The 18,793-nt window shown below is 34.1% G+C and overlaps 1 protein-coding gene across 1 annotated transcript in view; it reads right to left on the bottom strand.

Moving 5' to 3' along the window:
- LOC107552141 (citron Rho-interacting kinase-like) overlaps window positions 1-18,793 on the bottom strand; it is a 97,589-nt gene that overhangs the window by 37,463 nt on the left and 41,333 nt on the right. The window contains exons 16-18 of the mRNA XM_016233971.1: window positions 17,164-17,361; window positions 13,583-13,636; window positions 5,441-5,638 (exon numbers count right to left, since the gene is read on the bottom strand). Coding sequence (XP_016089457.1) covers window positions 5,441-5,638; window positions 13,583-13,636; window positions 17,164-17,361 — 450 coding nt within the window. The remainder of the gene's footprint in view (window positions 1-5,440; window positions 5,639-13,582; window positions 13,637-17,163; window positions 17,362-18,793) is intronic.

Here is an 18,793-nt window from a genome sequence, read left to right as displayed (position 1 = left end):
AATTGGTTGTCATAGTAACAACACTAATTTGTGGAGATTCAGTGCATTGAGTTCCACAAATCTGAATGCATTATTTGTAAATTGACTGTTAAGATAAACATTTTGCACAATTTAATATCTGTAATATCATTGTGTTGCCACTAGATGCCTGTATAGCCCTATGTAACAATCCCTAGTGGCTAAGACATTGCACATAATTTACACATAAATCACACAAAAATTGTTTTTATTACATTTTGATTTGGATACTATTTACTATACTACTAGTATAGTATATAGTAAATATATTTACTCAATGTTTAAATGTAAACATTTAAATCAATGTTGTTTCTTGAAACATTGATTTAAAGTGTCAGTTATTGCATTATTATTTCAGTCAAACCTATAAAACCCCTTTGTTACCCCAAACTACATTTAAAAGCTTTATCAGTGGCATAAAAGTAGCCAATGCAGCTACTTAATGATTTGCTACTCGTTAACGCGTTAACTTCCCCATTAAATAACGTGACGCTCTGCCCTCTATGACGCTACTCCCATTAAGCGCTGTTGGAAGTGAATGAATTGATTCAGCATTTCGACACCTCCGTAAGCATTTAACTCGACAAAGCGGTTTAATAAAGGATGTATTGATCTCGTGAATTAGCGAATTTTACTATACAAATATTTTTTAATTGGATGTTAAAGTTTATATGGGGATATTACATGACACGCTGATCCTTTAACAATGCATTGGTGCAAAAAACGCACACCTTTTGGACAAATCTGCCACAAATATTTGGACAAATGTGCCACAAATACTGCCTAAACAAAATACTGATTTTGTGCACTTTATTTACTGTACCAATATTTTAAATTGGCCTTTGAACTTAGCTTTATTGCATTTCACTGACAGAGCCCACTGATCTAACGGCGTTGTTGAGCGCTCCAAATGCAAACTTTGCATGTAACAATCAGGCAGCAATTGACAGCACTCTGATCTAGTGGCATACAGGCATCGTCAGATTGACAGCACTCTAGCCCAATAATGTTGGGGGATCCAGTGGGGGCAGCAGTCATATTTCAGGGTGACCATCCCACTCTTTATCACAACCCTGCTAAAAGTGCCAGTACGTGCGCTCATTGACGCCCCTTCAGCTGGTGGCGCCCTAGGAGACCGCCTAGCTCGCCTATGCCTAGAAACGGCCCTGCACACACATAAACAAAAAACAAGTAGATAGAATAGAAAAAATAGAAAGCTAGTGTTTGTTTTTTGTTGTTTTTTTAAATAAAGAATAAAAAATAAAAAGATAAATATAGATAAAGTAGAATTAAAATAGAATAGAAAGTGTTAGAGTTAGAGGGTCAAATAAAGGTGGAACAGATGTGTTTTTAGTCGTTTCTTGAAGATGGTTAAGGACTCAGCTGCTGGGATTGAGTTGGGCTGGTCATTCCACCAGGAGGGAACAGTTAATGAAAAAGTCAGTGAAAGTGATTTAGTGCCTCTTTGAGATGGCACAATAATACGCCGTTCACTTGCAGAACGCAAGCTTCTAGAGGGCTCATAACTCTGAAGTAATGAATTTAGGTAAATGGGTGCAGAGACTTTTGTAGCATAGAAATACACTCATAATAATGTTACTCAAACAGTCATTCCATTTTTCCTGACTTGTCCAGTTATTCATAATTTTTTATTATTTTGTTGTTTTAGAGAGAATACATTCACAGATAACACTGTCTAGCAGATAAAATGTTTAGAGATTAGTAGACGAGTATAACATTTAATTAGTGAATACATTTTAAAGAAATGTAATTTAATTTGAATGCATTTTAATTTAGATTTTATTATATTTGCATTCATTTTTATTAGAGAACTTTCATTTTTTAGGATTTTATTATTTAACTTCAATAAATTCTAAATTAATTTATAATTTAATTAATTTATAATTTTATTTTATTTAATTTACATTCATTTTCATTACAGAGGTTTCCATTTTATAGGAACATTTTATTAATTTCCAAGGCTTTTCCAAACCCTGAAATTTATAAGCTAAATAAGTTGTATTTAAATAAATTGTAAATAATTGTAATTTCAAAATTACAATTGTAAGTTACATTTTATTTCAAGTTCAAGATTTTTCCAGGTCTGGAAATGTAGATAAACATAAGTTTTTATAAATTAAATCAATTTCATTTGAATATTTTATTCAAATAAAATTGTATTTATTTAAATAATTTTATTTCATTTTAATTTAAAATGAAATCATTATAATCTTATTTTATTTACATTTACTGTCATCATAAAAGTTTCTATAATATTTTTAAAGTTTTAAATAATTTAAAGCTTTATACATTTTTATGAGTTCAATTCTTATTTAATTTAAAATCATTTTTAAAGACGTTTCCAGGTCTGGAAATCACCATTTTAAAATGGCCAGATATTTCCGTATCTCTATGACGGCAGAAACCTTGATAAAAAGAAACAGATCGGTGATAACTTATTCAGTGCATCTGCTGCAAACCAACAGACGGCATCTAAGGAACTGCATGATATAACGCCGAAATTATGCTGATAGATGTGGAAAGGAAACTGCAGATTTTTTTCTTTTTGACTTTCATTAGCAGGTCTGGATTTCAGAGTCGCTGCCAATCGGAATTGATCCTCGGAGAGCCGGCGGGGGGATCGAGAGGGTCTTGAATCAGGCAGGTGTGCTCGGAAGTGCATTTCAGCGGCAGGACTGGATATTACCACATTTCAGAAAGACACAGAAGGAGAGAGAGAGCGTCTACAAATATAGCCGGTGTGTTTTGCCCTTGTGAAGTCCAACGCTGGCAGGGCAGAGGGGAGAATATGACACATCTCTGCCTCCCACCAGCGTCTATGATTACCATCCGCTACTGTTATACAACAGCGAGGACTGCACACCTACACACACATCCCACGCGCCTACATCACCTCACACACACACACACACACACACACAGCTCGCTGCGGCATCTTCGCGCAAAACTATGGAACCCGCGAGCATCATTTTCCAGCTTATTAAACAGCTTTGTTTTGGCACTGAGGAGGACAGCTGTGATTTGCTGTTCATGTGTTGTGTCATCACTTTTCAAACCACAAAACAGTCATATCACGAGAAATTAAGAAATTTTTGACTTTCATTAGCAGGTCTGGATTTCAGAGTCGCTGCCAATCGGAATTGATCCTCGGAGAGCCGGCGGGGGGATCGAGGGGGTCTTGAATCAGGCAGGTGTGCTCGGAAGTGCATTTCAGCGGCAGGACTGGATATTACCACATTTCAGAAAGACACAGAAGGAGAGAGAGAGCGTCTACAAATATAGCCGGTGTGTTTTGCCCTTGTGAAGTCCAACGCTGGCAGGGCAGAGGGGAGAATATGACACATCTCTGCCTCCCACCAGCGTCTATGATTACCATCCGCTACTGTTATACAACAGCGAGGACTGCACACCTACACACACATCCCACGCGCCTACATCACCTCACACACACACACAGCTCGCTGCGGCATCATCGCGCAAAACTATGGAACCCGCGAGCATCATTTTCCAGCTTATTAAACAGCTTTGTTTTGGCACTGAGGAGGACAGCTGTGATTTGCTGTTCATGTGTTGTGTCATCACTTTTCAAACCACAAAACAGTCATATCATGAGAAATTAAGAAAAGATACTACACTATATATCATATAAATGCCTTCCACAGCTTTTACAGAAACTAAACTCCAAATATGATGCATTACAAACTTCCATACATTTTTAGCCAGCAGATCGAGGAATAAATAATTATATGACCACCATATACTGTATATGACAGGCCAAAAATTTGGAGTTGGTAATATTTGTTAATATTTTCGAAAGAAGTCACCAAGGCTTATTTTGGTCAGAAATACAGTAAAAACAGCAAAATTGTGAAATATTATTACAATTTCATGTAAGTGTTTTCTATTGTAATATATTGTAAAATGTAATTTATTTCTATGACAAAGCTGAATTTTATTTTTTTTATTTTATTTTTTTTTTATATTTTTTTTAAATATTATTATTATTATTACTTTCCAATAATTTTTTCAGGCCCAGAAAATTACCATTTTAAAACTGTAATTTTCTATGACACTAATAATGTTATAACTTTATATAAAGTAACTGAGAAATGTAACTTACAACAGCAATCATTTAATATTGCATGATTTTTCCAGTTTTCATAATGAATGGACAAACATAATTTTGTAGTTTTATAGAGAATACAATAACAAAGAACAATGTTTATAAAATAGAAAAGTTGATAAAAAAAAAGATAAAGTAGATTAGTAGATAAGCATAACTTATTATAATTTTAAATAATTTTAATTTACATTTGAAACAATTTAATAGATTTGACTTGAAATAGAAATATTTTGTAACATTATAAATGCATTTACTGTCAACTCGATTTAACTAATTTTTAGTTTTATACTTCACCTTTCTTTACATGAAATTAGGTTTTATTAATATGTGATTAATCTCAAAGACTTTTCCAGGCCTTCGAATTACTATTTTAAAATGATCAGATATTGCTGGGTTTCTGTGACACTTATACGGCCGATTTCACAGACAAGGCATAAGCCAAGTCCCAGACTAAAATGTAAAAAGTCTGAGCCGTTTCAGCTGAAAGAAACTTACACTGATTGATCTTAAAACATGTCAGTGCATGTCATTTAGTTTTGTCTCAAGATGCACACCAGTAATGTTTTTACTAAGGCGCGTTTATAAAAATGACCTAAATGTCCTAATTGAACTATGGCTCAATCCTGGCTTAGTCTAAGTCCTGTCTGTGAAACCAGGCCATAATGTTATGACTTATTTTTATTATTTTGTTTTAAAAGAAAATAATAAAACATTTAAAAGATATTTTAATCTTTTGTAACATTATAAATGTCTTTGCTGTCACTTTTGATCAATTCAATGCATCTTTGCTGAATATCTTTGCTCTTTTCTTTATTTAAAAAATTAATTTAAAAAAATCGTACCGACCTCAAAACTGTTGAACAAAGTTTACATGTCACTATTATTACAAAATTATTATTTACATGACATTATTATTACTAAACACCAGAAGAACTCAAATAAAAGAGTACAAAAAAAAATTCAGAATGCTTCACTTTTGTGGTTTAATTTCAATAAATGATCATTTTGTACTGGAAAGAATGTTTTGAGCTCTTAAATTCACAGTATGATTTGCAGAACACCTTTTAGCCCCCTAATGTGTTAAATTCTTACATTACGCTCATTTTCGAGATGCTAATGACATCTAAACATCCTCTCGGAGTGAGCGGCATCTGTGCTCATCACCTGCGGTGGGCTCTTAAATTCAGCCCACATCTCTCTCCCGCTGTGTCCACATGCGACTGTCTGTGACTCACACACATGCCAGCGGGAGTGTGTGTGTGTGTGTGTGGACTCTACCTGTTTCTGGTTGTTGAGGTGCATCTCTCGGTCGGCCACCTCCCGGCGCAGGCGCTCCACGTCCTGCTTGAGCTGCAGTCTGTCCTCGTTCTCGTCCGTGGCCTCGTCCAGCTGTTTGGACAGGTAGAAGTTCTGTCGGTTCAGCTCGGAGTTTTCCTGCGTCAGCTGTGTCAGCTGCTCCTCCAGATCCGTGATCACCTGAGACAGGCGCAACAAAGATTATGTCAGAGTAGTTCAAAAAAAAGAAAAAGTAAATCTACAATATTTGGATATGAGAAAGTATTTTAACATTACATTTAAATTTTTTTTTTTTATATATATATATGAAGAGTTCATTTGCAAAAACAGATAACTCCGTTTTTAACAATTCTCAGAAATCATGGTTTTTCATTGTGCATTCCAATTAATCTCCATCAAACTGCAGTTGGGTTATTTTGATTAAGTTAAAAATAACTAAAAATTACAGCTAGCTAACACAATAAAAACATGATTACATAATAAAAAGCTTTTTTAACAATATACACTATACCATTCAAAAGCTTGGAGTCAGTATAATTTTTTTAATAAATTGTTTCTTTTTTTGGGGGGGGGGGGTGGTTATAGAAATTAATACTATTATTTAGCAAGGATGCTTTAAATTGATCAAAAGTGATAAGATATTAATGTTATTTCAGATAAATCCTGTTCTTCTGAAATTTCTATTTATCAAAGAAACCTGAAAAAAATTATACTCAGCTGTTTTCAACATAATAATAATAATAATAATAATAAATGTTTTTTTGAGCAGCAAATCAGAATATTAGAAGGATTTCTGAAGGATTCTGTGACTGGAGTAATGATGCTAAAAATCCTGCTTTGAAATCACAGGAATAAATTGTGTTTTAAAATATGTTTAAATAGAAAACTGTTATTTTAAATAGTAAAAAATATTTCTAAATTGTACTGTTTTTGCTGTACTCAAATAAATGCAGGCTTGGTGAGCAGAAGAGTCTTCTTTAAAAAACATTACAAATCTTACTGTTCAATAACTTTTGACTGGTAGTGTACTCTGAACTTCATCAGAAAACCTTCTTTGACTAAAGCCCTTTTTAGAAGCGTTTTCTCGTTTCACTTCACACATTTCCAAAGCCTCCATCTGACAAGCAGAAGAGACGCAGGTTTGCATGAAAATGCAGTGCTGGTCAAGAGTGCCAAGCATTCCTCTGGTGCGGAGGAGGTTTCTGCACTCATTATTATTGTCATTACTTTTAAAGGCACAGCGCCACGCTCACAGACACTGACCCACTTTAACTACTGACCAAAACACTTTTTACCCAGCTATAGTTTATTTGCCCTGTGTTGAGCTTTTTATCATCTTTCACTGATTGAATTCAAAAATGCATCTGTTTGCCGCCTTCTGAATGGTTATTTGCACAATGCCGTGTGGTTGCTAGGGTGTTATGCTTGGTTGCTAGGTAGTTTTTATTGTTCAGGTAGAAATCTGATAGCTTAGAAAGGTAGTAGGGTAGGATGAGGGAAGATGCCATTGTGCACTTTTAAACAGCAGTGTATTTAGATGTAAGTTAAGCATGTGCAGGATGATGGTGATGCATCAGCTAATGTGTTAACGAAAATAAGTAGAAACATTTGCTCATTTAGTTATCATAGCACAAAATGTAAAATTATTCAAAGATGCCATCTTTTATAGAAATACTATCATTTATTATATTATACTACATTATATATTATAATTTTAAGTGTGATTAATGTAAACTATTAAATCAACTATTCAATTGTTTGGAAAATTATTAATACAAAAAATTATTTAGAGGCCATCTTATTTAACTTTCGCAGAATGTATACATTTTTATATATATCATATTATTTTATATTAGTATACAATTATATATTCATATTTTTTACCTTTTCATTCATGTAAAATACTAAATCAACTATCAACTATTCCATTTCAATCTTTAGACATTTTTAAATGTCAAATTATTATTATATAAGCCACCTTACCTCACTACCTTTCAATGTATGCATTACTTTTAATATTATTCTTATATGATCTTATATTATTATACTTCAAAATTATAAGTGTCTTTAAAGTAAAATACTAAAAAACGGTTTTATTTATTTATTCATTTATTTTTACATTTATTTGAATAACTGAATAACCAATGTCAGATAAAGCAGAATCCCACTAAAAGAGATTCATCTGAAAGGTAAATTATTATATGACTTATGTAAAGGAATATGAATATATACGTTTAATTTCTCATATTTAAGTAACAATATTCCATAACAGCAACACTGTTATTTCAAACTGAATGATTTCACTCAGTTATCCTATACGGATGTCTAAAATGAAAAACCCAATAAATTACAGTAAGTATTAAAAAATAATAATAACATAAGATGCCACTTGGGGCCTTCTGGGTCTAATGTTATCTTTTCATTAAAAATCAATACAATATTTTGCACTCCATAAATCCATAAAACAACGTGCCCACATTAGCAAACAGACACACACACAAAACCTTTGATATTCAAATTAATATAATTATTTTATATATTTTCTATATACGTATTTTCTAGAAAAATATTAACCTCAAAACTGTTTCAAATGACTAAATCTCACAAATTCTGATATTCAGATGAAATGACAAAAATATTAAGAGCATATCTATTCATTGAATAAGATTTATGCCATCTATGATCAAGAGAAACTTTAAAAAAAAACATCTTAGCAACCACAGCACAACACCCTAGCATTGTTTTTAGTGTTGCGCAGGCATTGAATATGCAAATAAAAGTGCAAAGGAATACAATGTTATTTTATACCCTTACTATACAAAATACAGCTCAAAAATTGAGAAGATCAAAGCATGTTTGGTGGAAAGAAGCCGTCACCAGGGGCTGGGATCATAAGAGCTTACGAAAGACCGATCGAAGAGAAAACGCTGCTCTCCTGTCTGTCTGTCTGTCTGTCTGTCTGTAGTCCCACCATCAGCAAAACTCATCGAGACTGACAGCGAGGCTTCAGACACTTTAAAGCTGGGAATAACTATTACTAGCACTCACACAATCCCTTAGCCATAAGTGTGAGCAATAGTGATAACTATGCTTGACTTGCCATACATACAAAAACAAATCCATATGTTTTCATTTTAATAAGAATGAAATTCGCATTTCCAAGTTTATACGTTCATCTGAGCTCCAGTTATGATTGCAAAGGAGTATGATGAAGGAAAAATGTAATTTAACTCCTCGGCACGGTGGAGAAGATGGGCGTCTAAAAACAGCGCTGGGACCGGGTGAGAATATTGCATCGGTGGAGACGCTCAAACAGCTTGAGTGTGGGTGGACAGTGAAAGTAGGGCAGAGATGCTCTGTGCTTGATAAGAATGAAACACACTCCAGGGGCAACGCAAACAAAAGCACTTCAAAATGCAACCGTTCCCCAAATCAATGACTGCTGGAGGAGCAACTTTCAGGATGCTTGAAAACAGATGCATTTGAAAATAAAATGGTGGACAGCATTACTTTCCACTAACAAAAATGACACAAATTTGTATAATAACATGGGTATGACATAGGTATTACAACGAGAAGGTGATATATGAGGACATTTTCAGTGTCCCCATAATTCAAAAGGATTATAAATAATTCAGAATGAGTTTTTTTGAAAATCTAAAAATGCAGAAAGTTTCCTGTGAGGGGTAGGTTTAGGGGTAGGGTTGGTGTAGGGCAATAGAAAATACGGTCTGTACAGTAGAAAAACCATTACGCCTATGGAGAGTCCCCATAAACCATAAAAACAAACCTGTGTGTTTGTATTACAACAATTTGAAATAACTATTTTCTGTGATCCAAGCTGAATTTTCAGAATCATTACTCCAGTCTTCAGTGGCACACGATCCGTCAGAAATCATTCTTTTTTTGAAGTTGCTTTGGATAAAAGTGACAAATGCAAAAAATATATAAAATATAAATATATATTTTTCAATATCTTGGTAAATGGGTTGCATGACATGATTTATTAAACTGCAACAGCAGTGTGACATGCTATTCTTCATCTAAAATTATTTTAAATTATACTTTTCTAATTATTTTATAAATGTCAAGAGTACATGCCATTTTTATGAGCTCCTTTTAATTAAGAGATCATTTGTCACCCTGCTGGGCTATTTAAATGAATTGAAAAAAGCTTGATTAAAATAATACAGATCTAGTCACTGATCCAAAAGACACACTTTACCCTTTACACTTCAAGTTTTTTTTTTTAAAGACATTAATACTTTTATTCAGCAAGGATGCATTAAATTAAATCAAAAGTGACAGTAAGCAATTTTTTTTAAATGTGTTACAAAATATTTATATTGCACATAAATGCTGTTCTGCATGTTCTGCTGTTCTGTTAATCATAAATGTTTTTGAGCTGCATATTAGAATGATTTCTGAAGGATCATGTGACACTGAAGACTGGAGGAATGATGCTGAAAAATCTGTTTTGCATCACAGGAATAAATTACATTTTAATATATTTTAAACTAAAATACACTTATTTTAAATTGTAATTTTTATTTTTTTTTTTGCAGTAAAGTTTTTACTGCATTCTTGATCAAATGCAGCCTTGGTGAGCATAAAACAACTGTTTTCAATAATATTTCAAAAATCTTACAACCCCTAAACTTTTGAACGCTAGTCTACATTCATATACATTTTAAACTAAAATAGTGATATTTGAAGTTTTATATATGGATTTAGTTCTGACTCAGATGCTGCTTATGGAAATGGCACCATCCACACTTTCTATCTGTACAGGTAGGATTGGTGTGGGTCAAAAACAGAGAAAAGCTCATTTGCATACCGCACAGCTGTCCCGCAGGGCATCAAACTTGCGTTGGATTTCATCCCGATGGGCCTTAAAAAAAAGAAACGAAATGAGAGTGAAAATTGCCATGTTTGCAAGAAGTGCTCACTCTGCCAGAGTGCTGCGTGGAGTTCTGCAGTAAAGTGCATTTGAGCAGATAGCAGCGGCGCTGTGAAATGAACTCGAGTGTCATGACGGGTGTGATGTCATGCATGAGAGCAGCGGGTGCGAGGATGAAACCGTGTCATAGATGCATTGAAACGCGTTATACATTTTTATATATATCATATTATTTTATATTAGTATACAATTATATATTCATATTTTTTACCTTTTCATTCATGTAAAATACTAAATCAACTATCAACTATTCCATTTCAATCTTTAGACATTTTTAAATGTCAAATTATTATTATATAAGCCACCTTACCTCACTACCTTTCAATGTATGCATTACTTTTAATATTATTCTTATATGATCTTATATTATTATACTTCAAAATTATAAGTGTCTTTAAAGTAAAATACTAAAAAACGGTTTTATTTATTTATTCATTTATTTTTACATTTATTTGAATAACTGAATAACCAATGTCAGATAAAGCAGAATCCCACTAAAAGAGATTCATCTGAAAGGTAAATTATTATATGACTTATGTAAAGGAATATGAATATATACGTTTAATTTCTCATATTTAAGTAACAATATTCCATAACAGCAACACTGTTATTTCAAACTGAATGATTTCACTCAGTTATCCTATACGGATGTCTAAAATGAAAAACCCAATAAATTACAGTAAGTATTAAAAAATAATAATAACATAAGATGCCACTTGGGGCCTTCTGGGTCTAATGTTATCTTTTCATTAAAAATCAATACAATATTTTGCACTCCATAAATCCATAAAACAACGTGCCCACATTAGCAAACAGACACACACACAAAACCTTTGATATTCAAATTAATATAATTATTTTATATATTTTCTATATACGTATTTTCTAGAAAAATATTAACCTCAAAACTGTTTCAAATGACTAAATCTCACAAATTCTGATATTCAGATGAAATGACAAAAATATTAAGAGCATATCTATTCATTGAATAAGATTTATGCCATCTATGATCAAGAGAAACTTTAAAAAAAAACATCTTAGCAACCACAGCACAACACCCTAGCATTGTTTTTAGTGTTGCGCAGGCATTGAATATGCAAATAAAAGTGCAAAGGAATACAATGTTATTTTATACCCTTACTATACAAAATACAGCTCAAAAATTGAGAAGATCAAAGCATGTTTGGTGGAAAGAAGCCGTCACCAGGGGCTGGGATCATAAGAGCTTACGAAAGACCGATCGAAGAGCAAACGCTGCTCTCCTGTCTGTCTGTCTGTCTGTCTGTCTGTAGTCCCACCATCAGCAAAACTCACCGAGACTGACAGCGAGGCTTCAGACACTTTAAAGCTGGGAATAACTATTACTAGCACTCACACAATCCCTTAGCCATAAGTGTGAGCAATAGTAATAACTATGCTTGACTTGCCATACATACAAAAACAAGTCCATATGTTTTCATTTTAATAAGAATGAAATTCGAATTTCCAAGTTTATACGTTCATCTGAGCTCCAGTTATGATTGCAAAGGAGTATGATGAAGGAAAAATGTAATTTAACTCCTCGGCACGGTGGAGAAGATGGGCGTCTAAAAACAGCGCTGGGACCGGGTGAGAATATTGCATCGGTGGAGGCGCTCAAACAGCTTGAGTGTGGGTGGACAGTGAAAGTAGGGCAGAGATGCTCTGTGCTTGATAAGAATGAAACACACTCCAGGGGCAACGCAAACAAAAGCACTTCAAAATGCAACCGTTCCCCAAATCAATGACTGCTGGAGGAGCAACTTTCAGGATGCTTGAAAACAGATGCATTTGAAAATAAAATGGTGGACAGCATTACTTTCCACTAACAAAAATGACACAAATTTGTATAATAACATGAGTATGACATAGGTATTACAACGAGAAGGTGATATATGAGGACATTTTCAGTGTCCCCATAATTCAAAAGGATTATAAATAATTCAGAATGAGTTTTTTTGAAAATCTAAAAATGCAGAAAGTTTCCTGTGAGGGGTAGGTTTAGGGGTAGGGTTGGTGTAGGGCAATAGAAAATACGGTCTGTACAGTAGAAAAACCATTACGCCTATGGAGAGTCCCCATAAACCATAAAAACAAACCTGTGTGTTTGTATTACAACAATTTGAAATAACTATTTTCTGTGATCCAAGCTGAATTTTCAGAATCATTACTCCAGTCTTCAGTGGCACACGATCCGTCAGAAATCATTCTTTTTTTGAAGTTGCTTTGGATAAAAGTGACAAATGCAAAAAATATATAAAATATAAATATATATTTTTCAATATCTTGGTAAATGGGTTGCATGACATGATTTATTAAACTGCAACAGCAGTGTGACATGCTATTCTTCATCTAAAATTATTTTAAATTATACTTTTCTAATTATTTTATAAATGTCAAGAGTACATGCCATTTTTATGAGCTCCTTTTAATTAAGAGATTATTTGTCACCCTGCTGGGCTATTTAAATGAATTGAAAAAAGCTTGATTAAAATAATACAGATCTAGTCACTGATCCAAAAGACACACTTTACCCTTTACACTTCAAGTTTTTTTTTTTAAAGACATTAATACTTTTATTCAGCAAGGATGCATTAAATTAAATCAAAAGTGACAGTAAGCAATTTTTTTTAAATGTGTTACAAAATATTTATATTGCACATAAATGCTGTTCTGCATGTTCTGCTGTTCTGTTAATCATAAATGTTTTTGAGCTGCATATTAGAATGATTTCTGAAGGATCATGTGACACTGAAGACTGGAGGAATGATGCTGAAAAATCTGTTTTGCATCACAGGAATAAATTACATTTTAATATATTTTAAACTAAAATACACTTATTTTAAATTGTAATTTTTATTTTTTTTTTTGCAGTAAAGTTTTTACTGCATTCTTGATCAAATGCAGCCTTGGTGAGCATAAAACAACTGTTTTCAATAATATTTCAAAAATCTTACAACCCCTAAACTTTTGAACGCTAGTCTACATTCATATACATTTTAAACTAAAATAGTGATATTTGAAGTTTTATATATGGATTTAGTTCTGACTCAGATGCTGCTTATGGAAATGGCACCATCCACACTTTCTATCTGTACAGGTAGGACTGGTGTGGGTCAAAAACAGAGAAAAGCTCATTTGCATACCGCACAGCTGTCCCGCAGGGCATCAAACTTGCGTTGGATTTCATCCCGATGGGCCTTAAAAAAAGAAACGAAATGAGAGTGAAAATTGCCATGTTTGCAAGAAGTGCTCACTCTGCCAGAGTGCTGCGTGGAGTTCTGCAGTAAAGTGCATTTGAGCAGATAGCAGCGGCGCTGTGAAATGAACTCGAGTGTCATGACGGGTGTGATGTCATGCATGAGAGCAGCGGGTGCGAGGATGAAACCGTGTCATAGATGCATTGAAACGCGTACTGCAGAAGAGCGTGGGAAGATGTTTACAGCACTGTGAAGAAGAGGAACACAATGGTCCACTGAGAGATTCGCCACATGATCACTCATTACGACTGAATGATATAAAGGAGATGCGTGGAGTCTGTGAAATGGTGATATGAAATGATATGGATTATATCGACTGCTGATCCTTCAGAAGCTACTTTGAAACTTTAGCTTGCCAAGATGCAAACTTCTTAGTTACACTACTGTTGAGCTGCCTTTTGCTTAAGTTACTTACAAAAAAACTACTGCATTATATTTGATACGGAAATTTCAAAGGTCTCTAAATGATCAAGATGATCAAAACTTTGCTGAAAAACCTGTTGAACTCAATCGACTTTTTTATCAAGTAAAAGTCTTTTAGTATAATTGTACAAACGTCCACCTTCTGCTCGTGCTTCACGTGTCATTTTGCTGTGAAACTGTTATTGATTTTTATAAAGTGAACATAACAATGACTTTGATATTGTTAGTAATATTTCAAGATGAACACTTATTGGTTTGAAGCAACTTAGTTTCACTTTATTATCCAGACATCATCATCCAAAAATCAGGTTCAAATGTATCAAATGGGTCAAATATCACCATAGAGTGCCTTTCACCTCTCAAAATACTCAAACATTTTGGTTTTAATTTCCCATTCACTTTATGTCATGTCATAAATAGTAGACACTCAAGTACTATAGAAACATATTAGCTGAGCTCCCACACATTTTTTAGATAATTATGGGCCATTATTCGAAGCATAAACCATAAGATATGTCCACCCTGTTATGGACATATATGTTACTGTTAAATACGTTTTCATTGCAAACTTAAAATGCAAATTATATTTTCTGAAAGGCATGATGTCCCATTCCTAAACAGGGTTATATGTTATTTGCTTTCAAATTATAAATACATAAAATATTTTATGTAAACCATGTGTTTTTAAAGAAACTCAAACAATTTGCACATGTATTTTTTTTCTTATTTGGAGAAAACTGTGATATTTGGATGCAGTTTTTTGTTTGCGTGTTATTGCCCCCACACCTAGCTATTGAACACACTGGATTATATAGATATGATTGAATTATTATTTAAAATATTATTGTAAAATATCAAGATGACAGGGTGGACCGGCACATGACGGGGTGGACACAAAAAGCAGAACACACAAAGAAACATTTATTCAACGTCTAAAAAAATAATATAATAATAATAAATAATATAATTACATCCTCAATCACATTGATATACCCCCAGATTCATTTTAGTTTTTAGCAATATCAACTACAAATGAATGTTTTGTCCACTCTATCGAGTCTAATTGGCCGACAGGGTGGACATTTTGAACTTCAATTAGCATATTAGCTTACAAAAAACTGACTAGCTAAATATTTAGTCTGGTTGTTGAAGAAAATTTGTCAATTGAAAAGTCACCAACTTATTCACATTGAAATTCCCGCCACTGAAGAGACAAAAAAGCTGTTGTCCTGATGTCACTAAAGGGGATGGGCTTTTCTTAAAGGGGCAGATTCCCCATTACGACAGGGTGGACAACCATTCAAGGGACATGGACAAACTCTTCTTTTTTATTAAATAAAAATATAGTTTTTATTACCAAATGATCAATACACTCAAATTGAGTAATCTCTTATTTAACAAAATATTAACAGGAGAACAAAATTTTAAAATTTTATGATTTGACAACATTCTACTATCATTCAAATTTAATGAGCAGTGCATGGGACATAGCAAAATAACACGCATCCTCTTAGACAAAACTACAACAACAAAAAAATCTAGAAAATGTATCTAAAGAGCCAAGTAATGCTTTTGTTATGAATATAAAAACTTAGCCTAATATAACACACCCTTTCATGGTCATTTTTATGTTAAGTTATCATGGCAAATTAGTTATTTATGTACAGGACATCAAAAGGCACCCTACAGTGATACTGACCCAAATATGATCACCAGGCTTTTAAGAAACGTTTATTTGTTCATCACTCAATCCTCATTGTATTGTATTGCATTGCATTACATGTTTTGATAATAAGCTACCTAAGCATTTAAATATAATCTTATTGGCTATATAGAGTGAGGACTGATATTTAAATCATTTTGTTTCTGCTATATGTGACCCTGGAGCACAAAAGCAGTTTTAAGTCGCTGGGGTATATTTGTAGCAATAGCCAAAAATACATTGTATGGGTCAAAATTATAGATTTTTCTTTTATGACAAAAATCATTAGGATATTAAGTAAATATCATGTTCCATGAAGATATTTTGTAAATTTCCTACCGTAAGTATATCAAAACTTAATTTTTGATTAGTAATATGCATTGCTAAGAACTTCATTTGGACAACTTTAAAGATGATTTTCTCCATATTTCGATTTTTTGAACCCTCAGATTCCAGATTTTCAAATAGTTGCATCTCGGCCAAATGTTGTCCTATCCTAATAAACCATACATCAATGGAAAACTCATTTATTTAGCTCTCAGATGATGTATAAATCTATACATATGGTTGGTTTTGTGGTCCAGGGTCACATATTGTTATAAAGATCTCATTGATTTACAAGCATCAGAATTTCATACTTTTGGCCATATAAACGTCAGCATCTGCATCAAATTGAATATTTTTGCTCTGTTTGGGCCACTGAACAAAACCAGGGGTGTTATTTTCCTCCTTAAGTATGTTTTATTCCTCCATATTCTCACTATATTATACAAGTCATAAAAGCCTGATAGATTGAATATGATACTCAACAATAAAAAACACACATGCAAACTTTCTTCTTTTAGAATTTAGGTTCAATAAACGGTTTCATCCTCCATACAGTATGTATAGAACTAAATCCCATTTATTTATTGCTGTACTCTGCCTACTATTTTATAAAAAGTAGTGTGTGAAACAGCATGGCTCTAAAAGGCATTTTTAACTGCTAATCTCAGTCAAATACAATTGCGGGGACCAATTCTCATTATTAACTATGACTTTTGCCTAAATAAACTCCTAATTTGCTGCTTATTAATAGTTAGTAAGGTAGCTAAGTTTAGATATTTGGTAGGATTAAGAGATCAAAAATAGGATCATGCAGAATAAGGCATTAATATACAGTATGCTTTATAAGTACTAATAAAAAAGTATAAGTACTGCATGCTAATATACAACTGGTTAATAGTAAGAATTGGTCTCCAAACTAAACTGCTACCTTCTAAATGATGAGGGAAAGGAAAGAGATGGATTGGATCTGGATCATGGTCACTTCAGGTTCATTCATCACAATGTAATCTCTCACCCGGAGGACGGTGATCTCCTCCTCGGCCTCCGCGGTCGTCTCCTCCAGCTCGGTCTTGGCCTGTCGTAGCTGGCTCTCCAGTGAGTGCCGGGCCGCCTGCAGGCTGCTGATCTGTGCTTCTCTCTCCTGCAGGGACAGCGTGAGCTCCGACACCTGTCTCTTGATCTCCAGCTTCTGCTCCTCGTGCTCCAGACCCATCTGTGGAGGAACACACAGCAGGACCGTAGTTACTGGGTGATCAACACCACTCCAGTGCATTGATTAACGTCTTGTGAAGCCAAAAGCTGTGTGTTTGTAAGAAACGAATCCATCATGAAGACGTTAATAACTTTAAACCATTGCTTCCTGCTAAAATACAAGTACTCTATCCATAATACTGTTTCCTCCAGTGAAAAAGTTGTCTGGTCTGAATCAGGTCTGAAGTCTGCACAGATCAAGCACTGTTTACAAGCCAAAACAGACTTATCAATTTTAAACAAATATTTGGGTGGATTTTGATTTTGACAAGAGGAGACAGACTTTTTCAGTGTTATTATGAATTATGGCATTATGGCCAGAAGTGATGGTTTTAAGTTAAAATGCCTTGCGCACTCTGACAAACAAACGGAGTTGCTACTGCCTTACAATGACAGCTGTCAGTGTGAAAACCTTGTCCCAAGATGTTTTTGGACACGGAAGGACCATCATTTAAGTGGGACTTAAATATGATATGGAGGTATATGCTGTATACGATATTTCAAAATAAATATATAAAAATACAGATTACAATGCAAACAGGAGAAGTCTCATGTTACGGTCATTACAATTACAATGACAACATCTCGGATCAACACAGTTCATGTACTGCAGGGTAAGATTAAATTAATTTACATTTAACCAGTTTATTATGCTTTTTCACTTTTTTAATTTTAGTCAGTGTGTATGTTTGGGCATAAAAAAGATCTAGAAAGTTACAAATCTCAAAGTCCACTCCAAAGGGAGATATTTCATTTTTAAAAAATCCCTTTTCAAGAGCTACAATGAACGGCTCGTTTGGACTACAGCGTTTGTTTTCCGGGCTTTGTGATATCACAAAGCGGCTCATTAGAATATCATTAAAAAGAATTCCCGCCTACAGAAATTCGAATGGTTTGGGGTTGGGGAGGGGCGAGGTCATGGTTCGAACGCTTGGTTGAGTGACTGCATCAGACGAGACGACGAAGAAGAAGTGCTGCTGCAGAGTTAGTGCATCAGAGAAAACCAAGAAGAAGAGCTGCTGTGCTGTAGCGTCAAATTTTCGGCATGTCTAGAACAATTCTTACAAGTACAACACGACGTAGCTGGGTGCCGCGGACAGACGCCGAACGGTGTGCCTACACTCATAGAAAATAATGTATTCCAATTTTAAAGAAGTGGCGTGGTGCGACGCGATGCTGCGCTTCTCGTCCAGTGCGCGACCGCCTGAAACGCTGTTTTTTTTTCACCTCCATGCCCAAAACGTCTTTGTTTGGGCTTCCGAAAGACGATGATGTCAGGAAACAGTGGTTGCAATTTATATTTTTAACTCTGTTCCTGAGCATTATAACCCCAATTTGCTATTGTGTGATGCGCATTTTACTGAGGACAGCTTCCACAACACGAGGGAGTACAG

Source organism: Sinocyclocheilus grahami, unplaced genomic scaffold (assembly GCF_001515645.1).
Source record: "Sinocyclocheilus grahami isolate Dianchi unplaced genomic scaffold, SAMN03320097.WGS_v1.1 scaffold442.1, whole genome shotgun sequence".
Taxonomy (NCBI): domain Eukaryota; kingdom Metazoa; phylum Chordata; class Actinopteri; order Cypriniformes; family Cyprinidae; genus Sinocyclocheilus; species Sinocyclocheilus grahami.
Note: the sequence above shows the minus strand (reverse complement) of the source record. Positions and strands in the feature narration are given on the sequence as shown.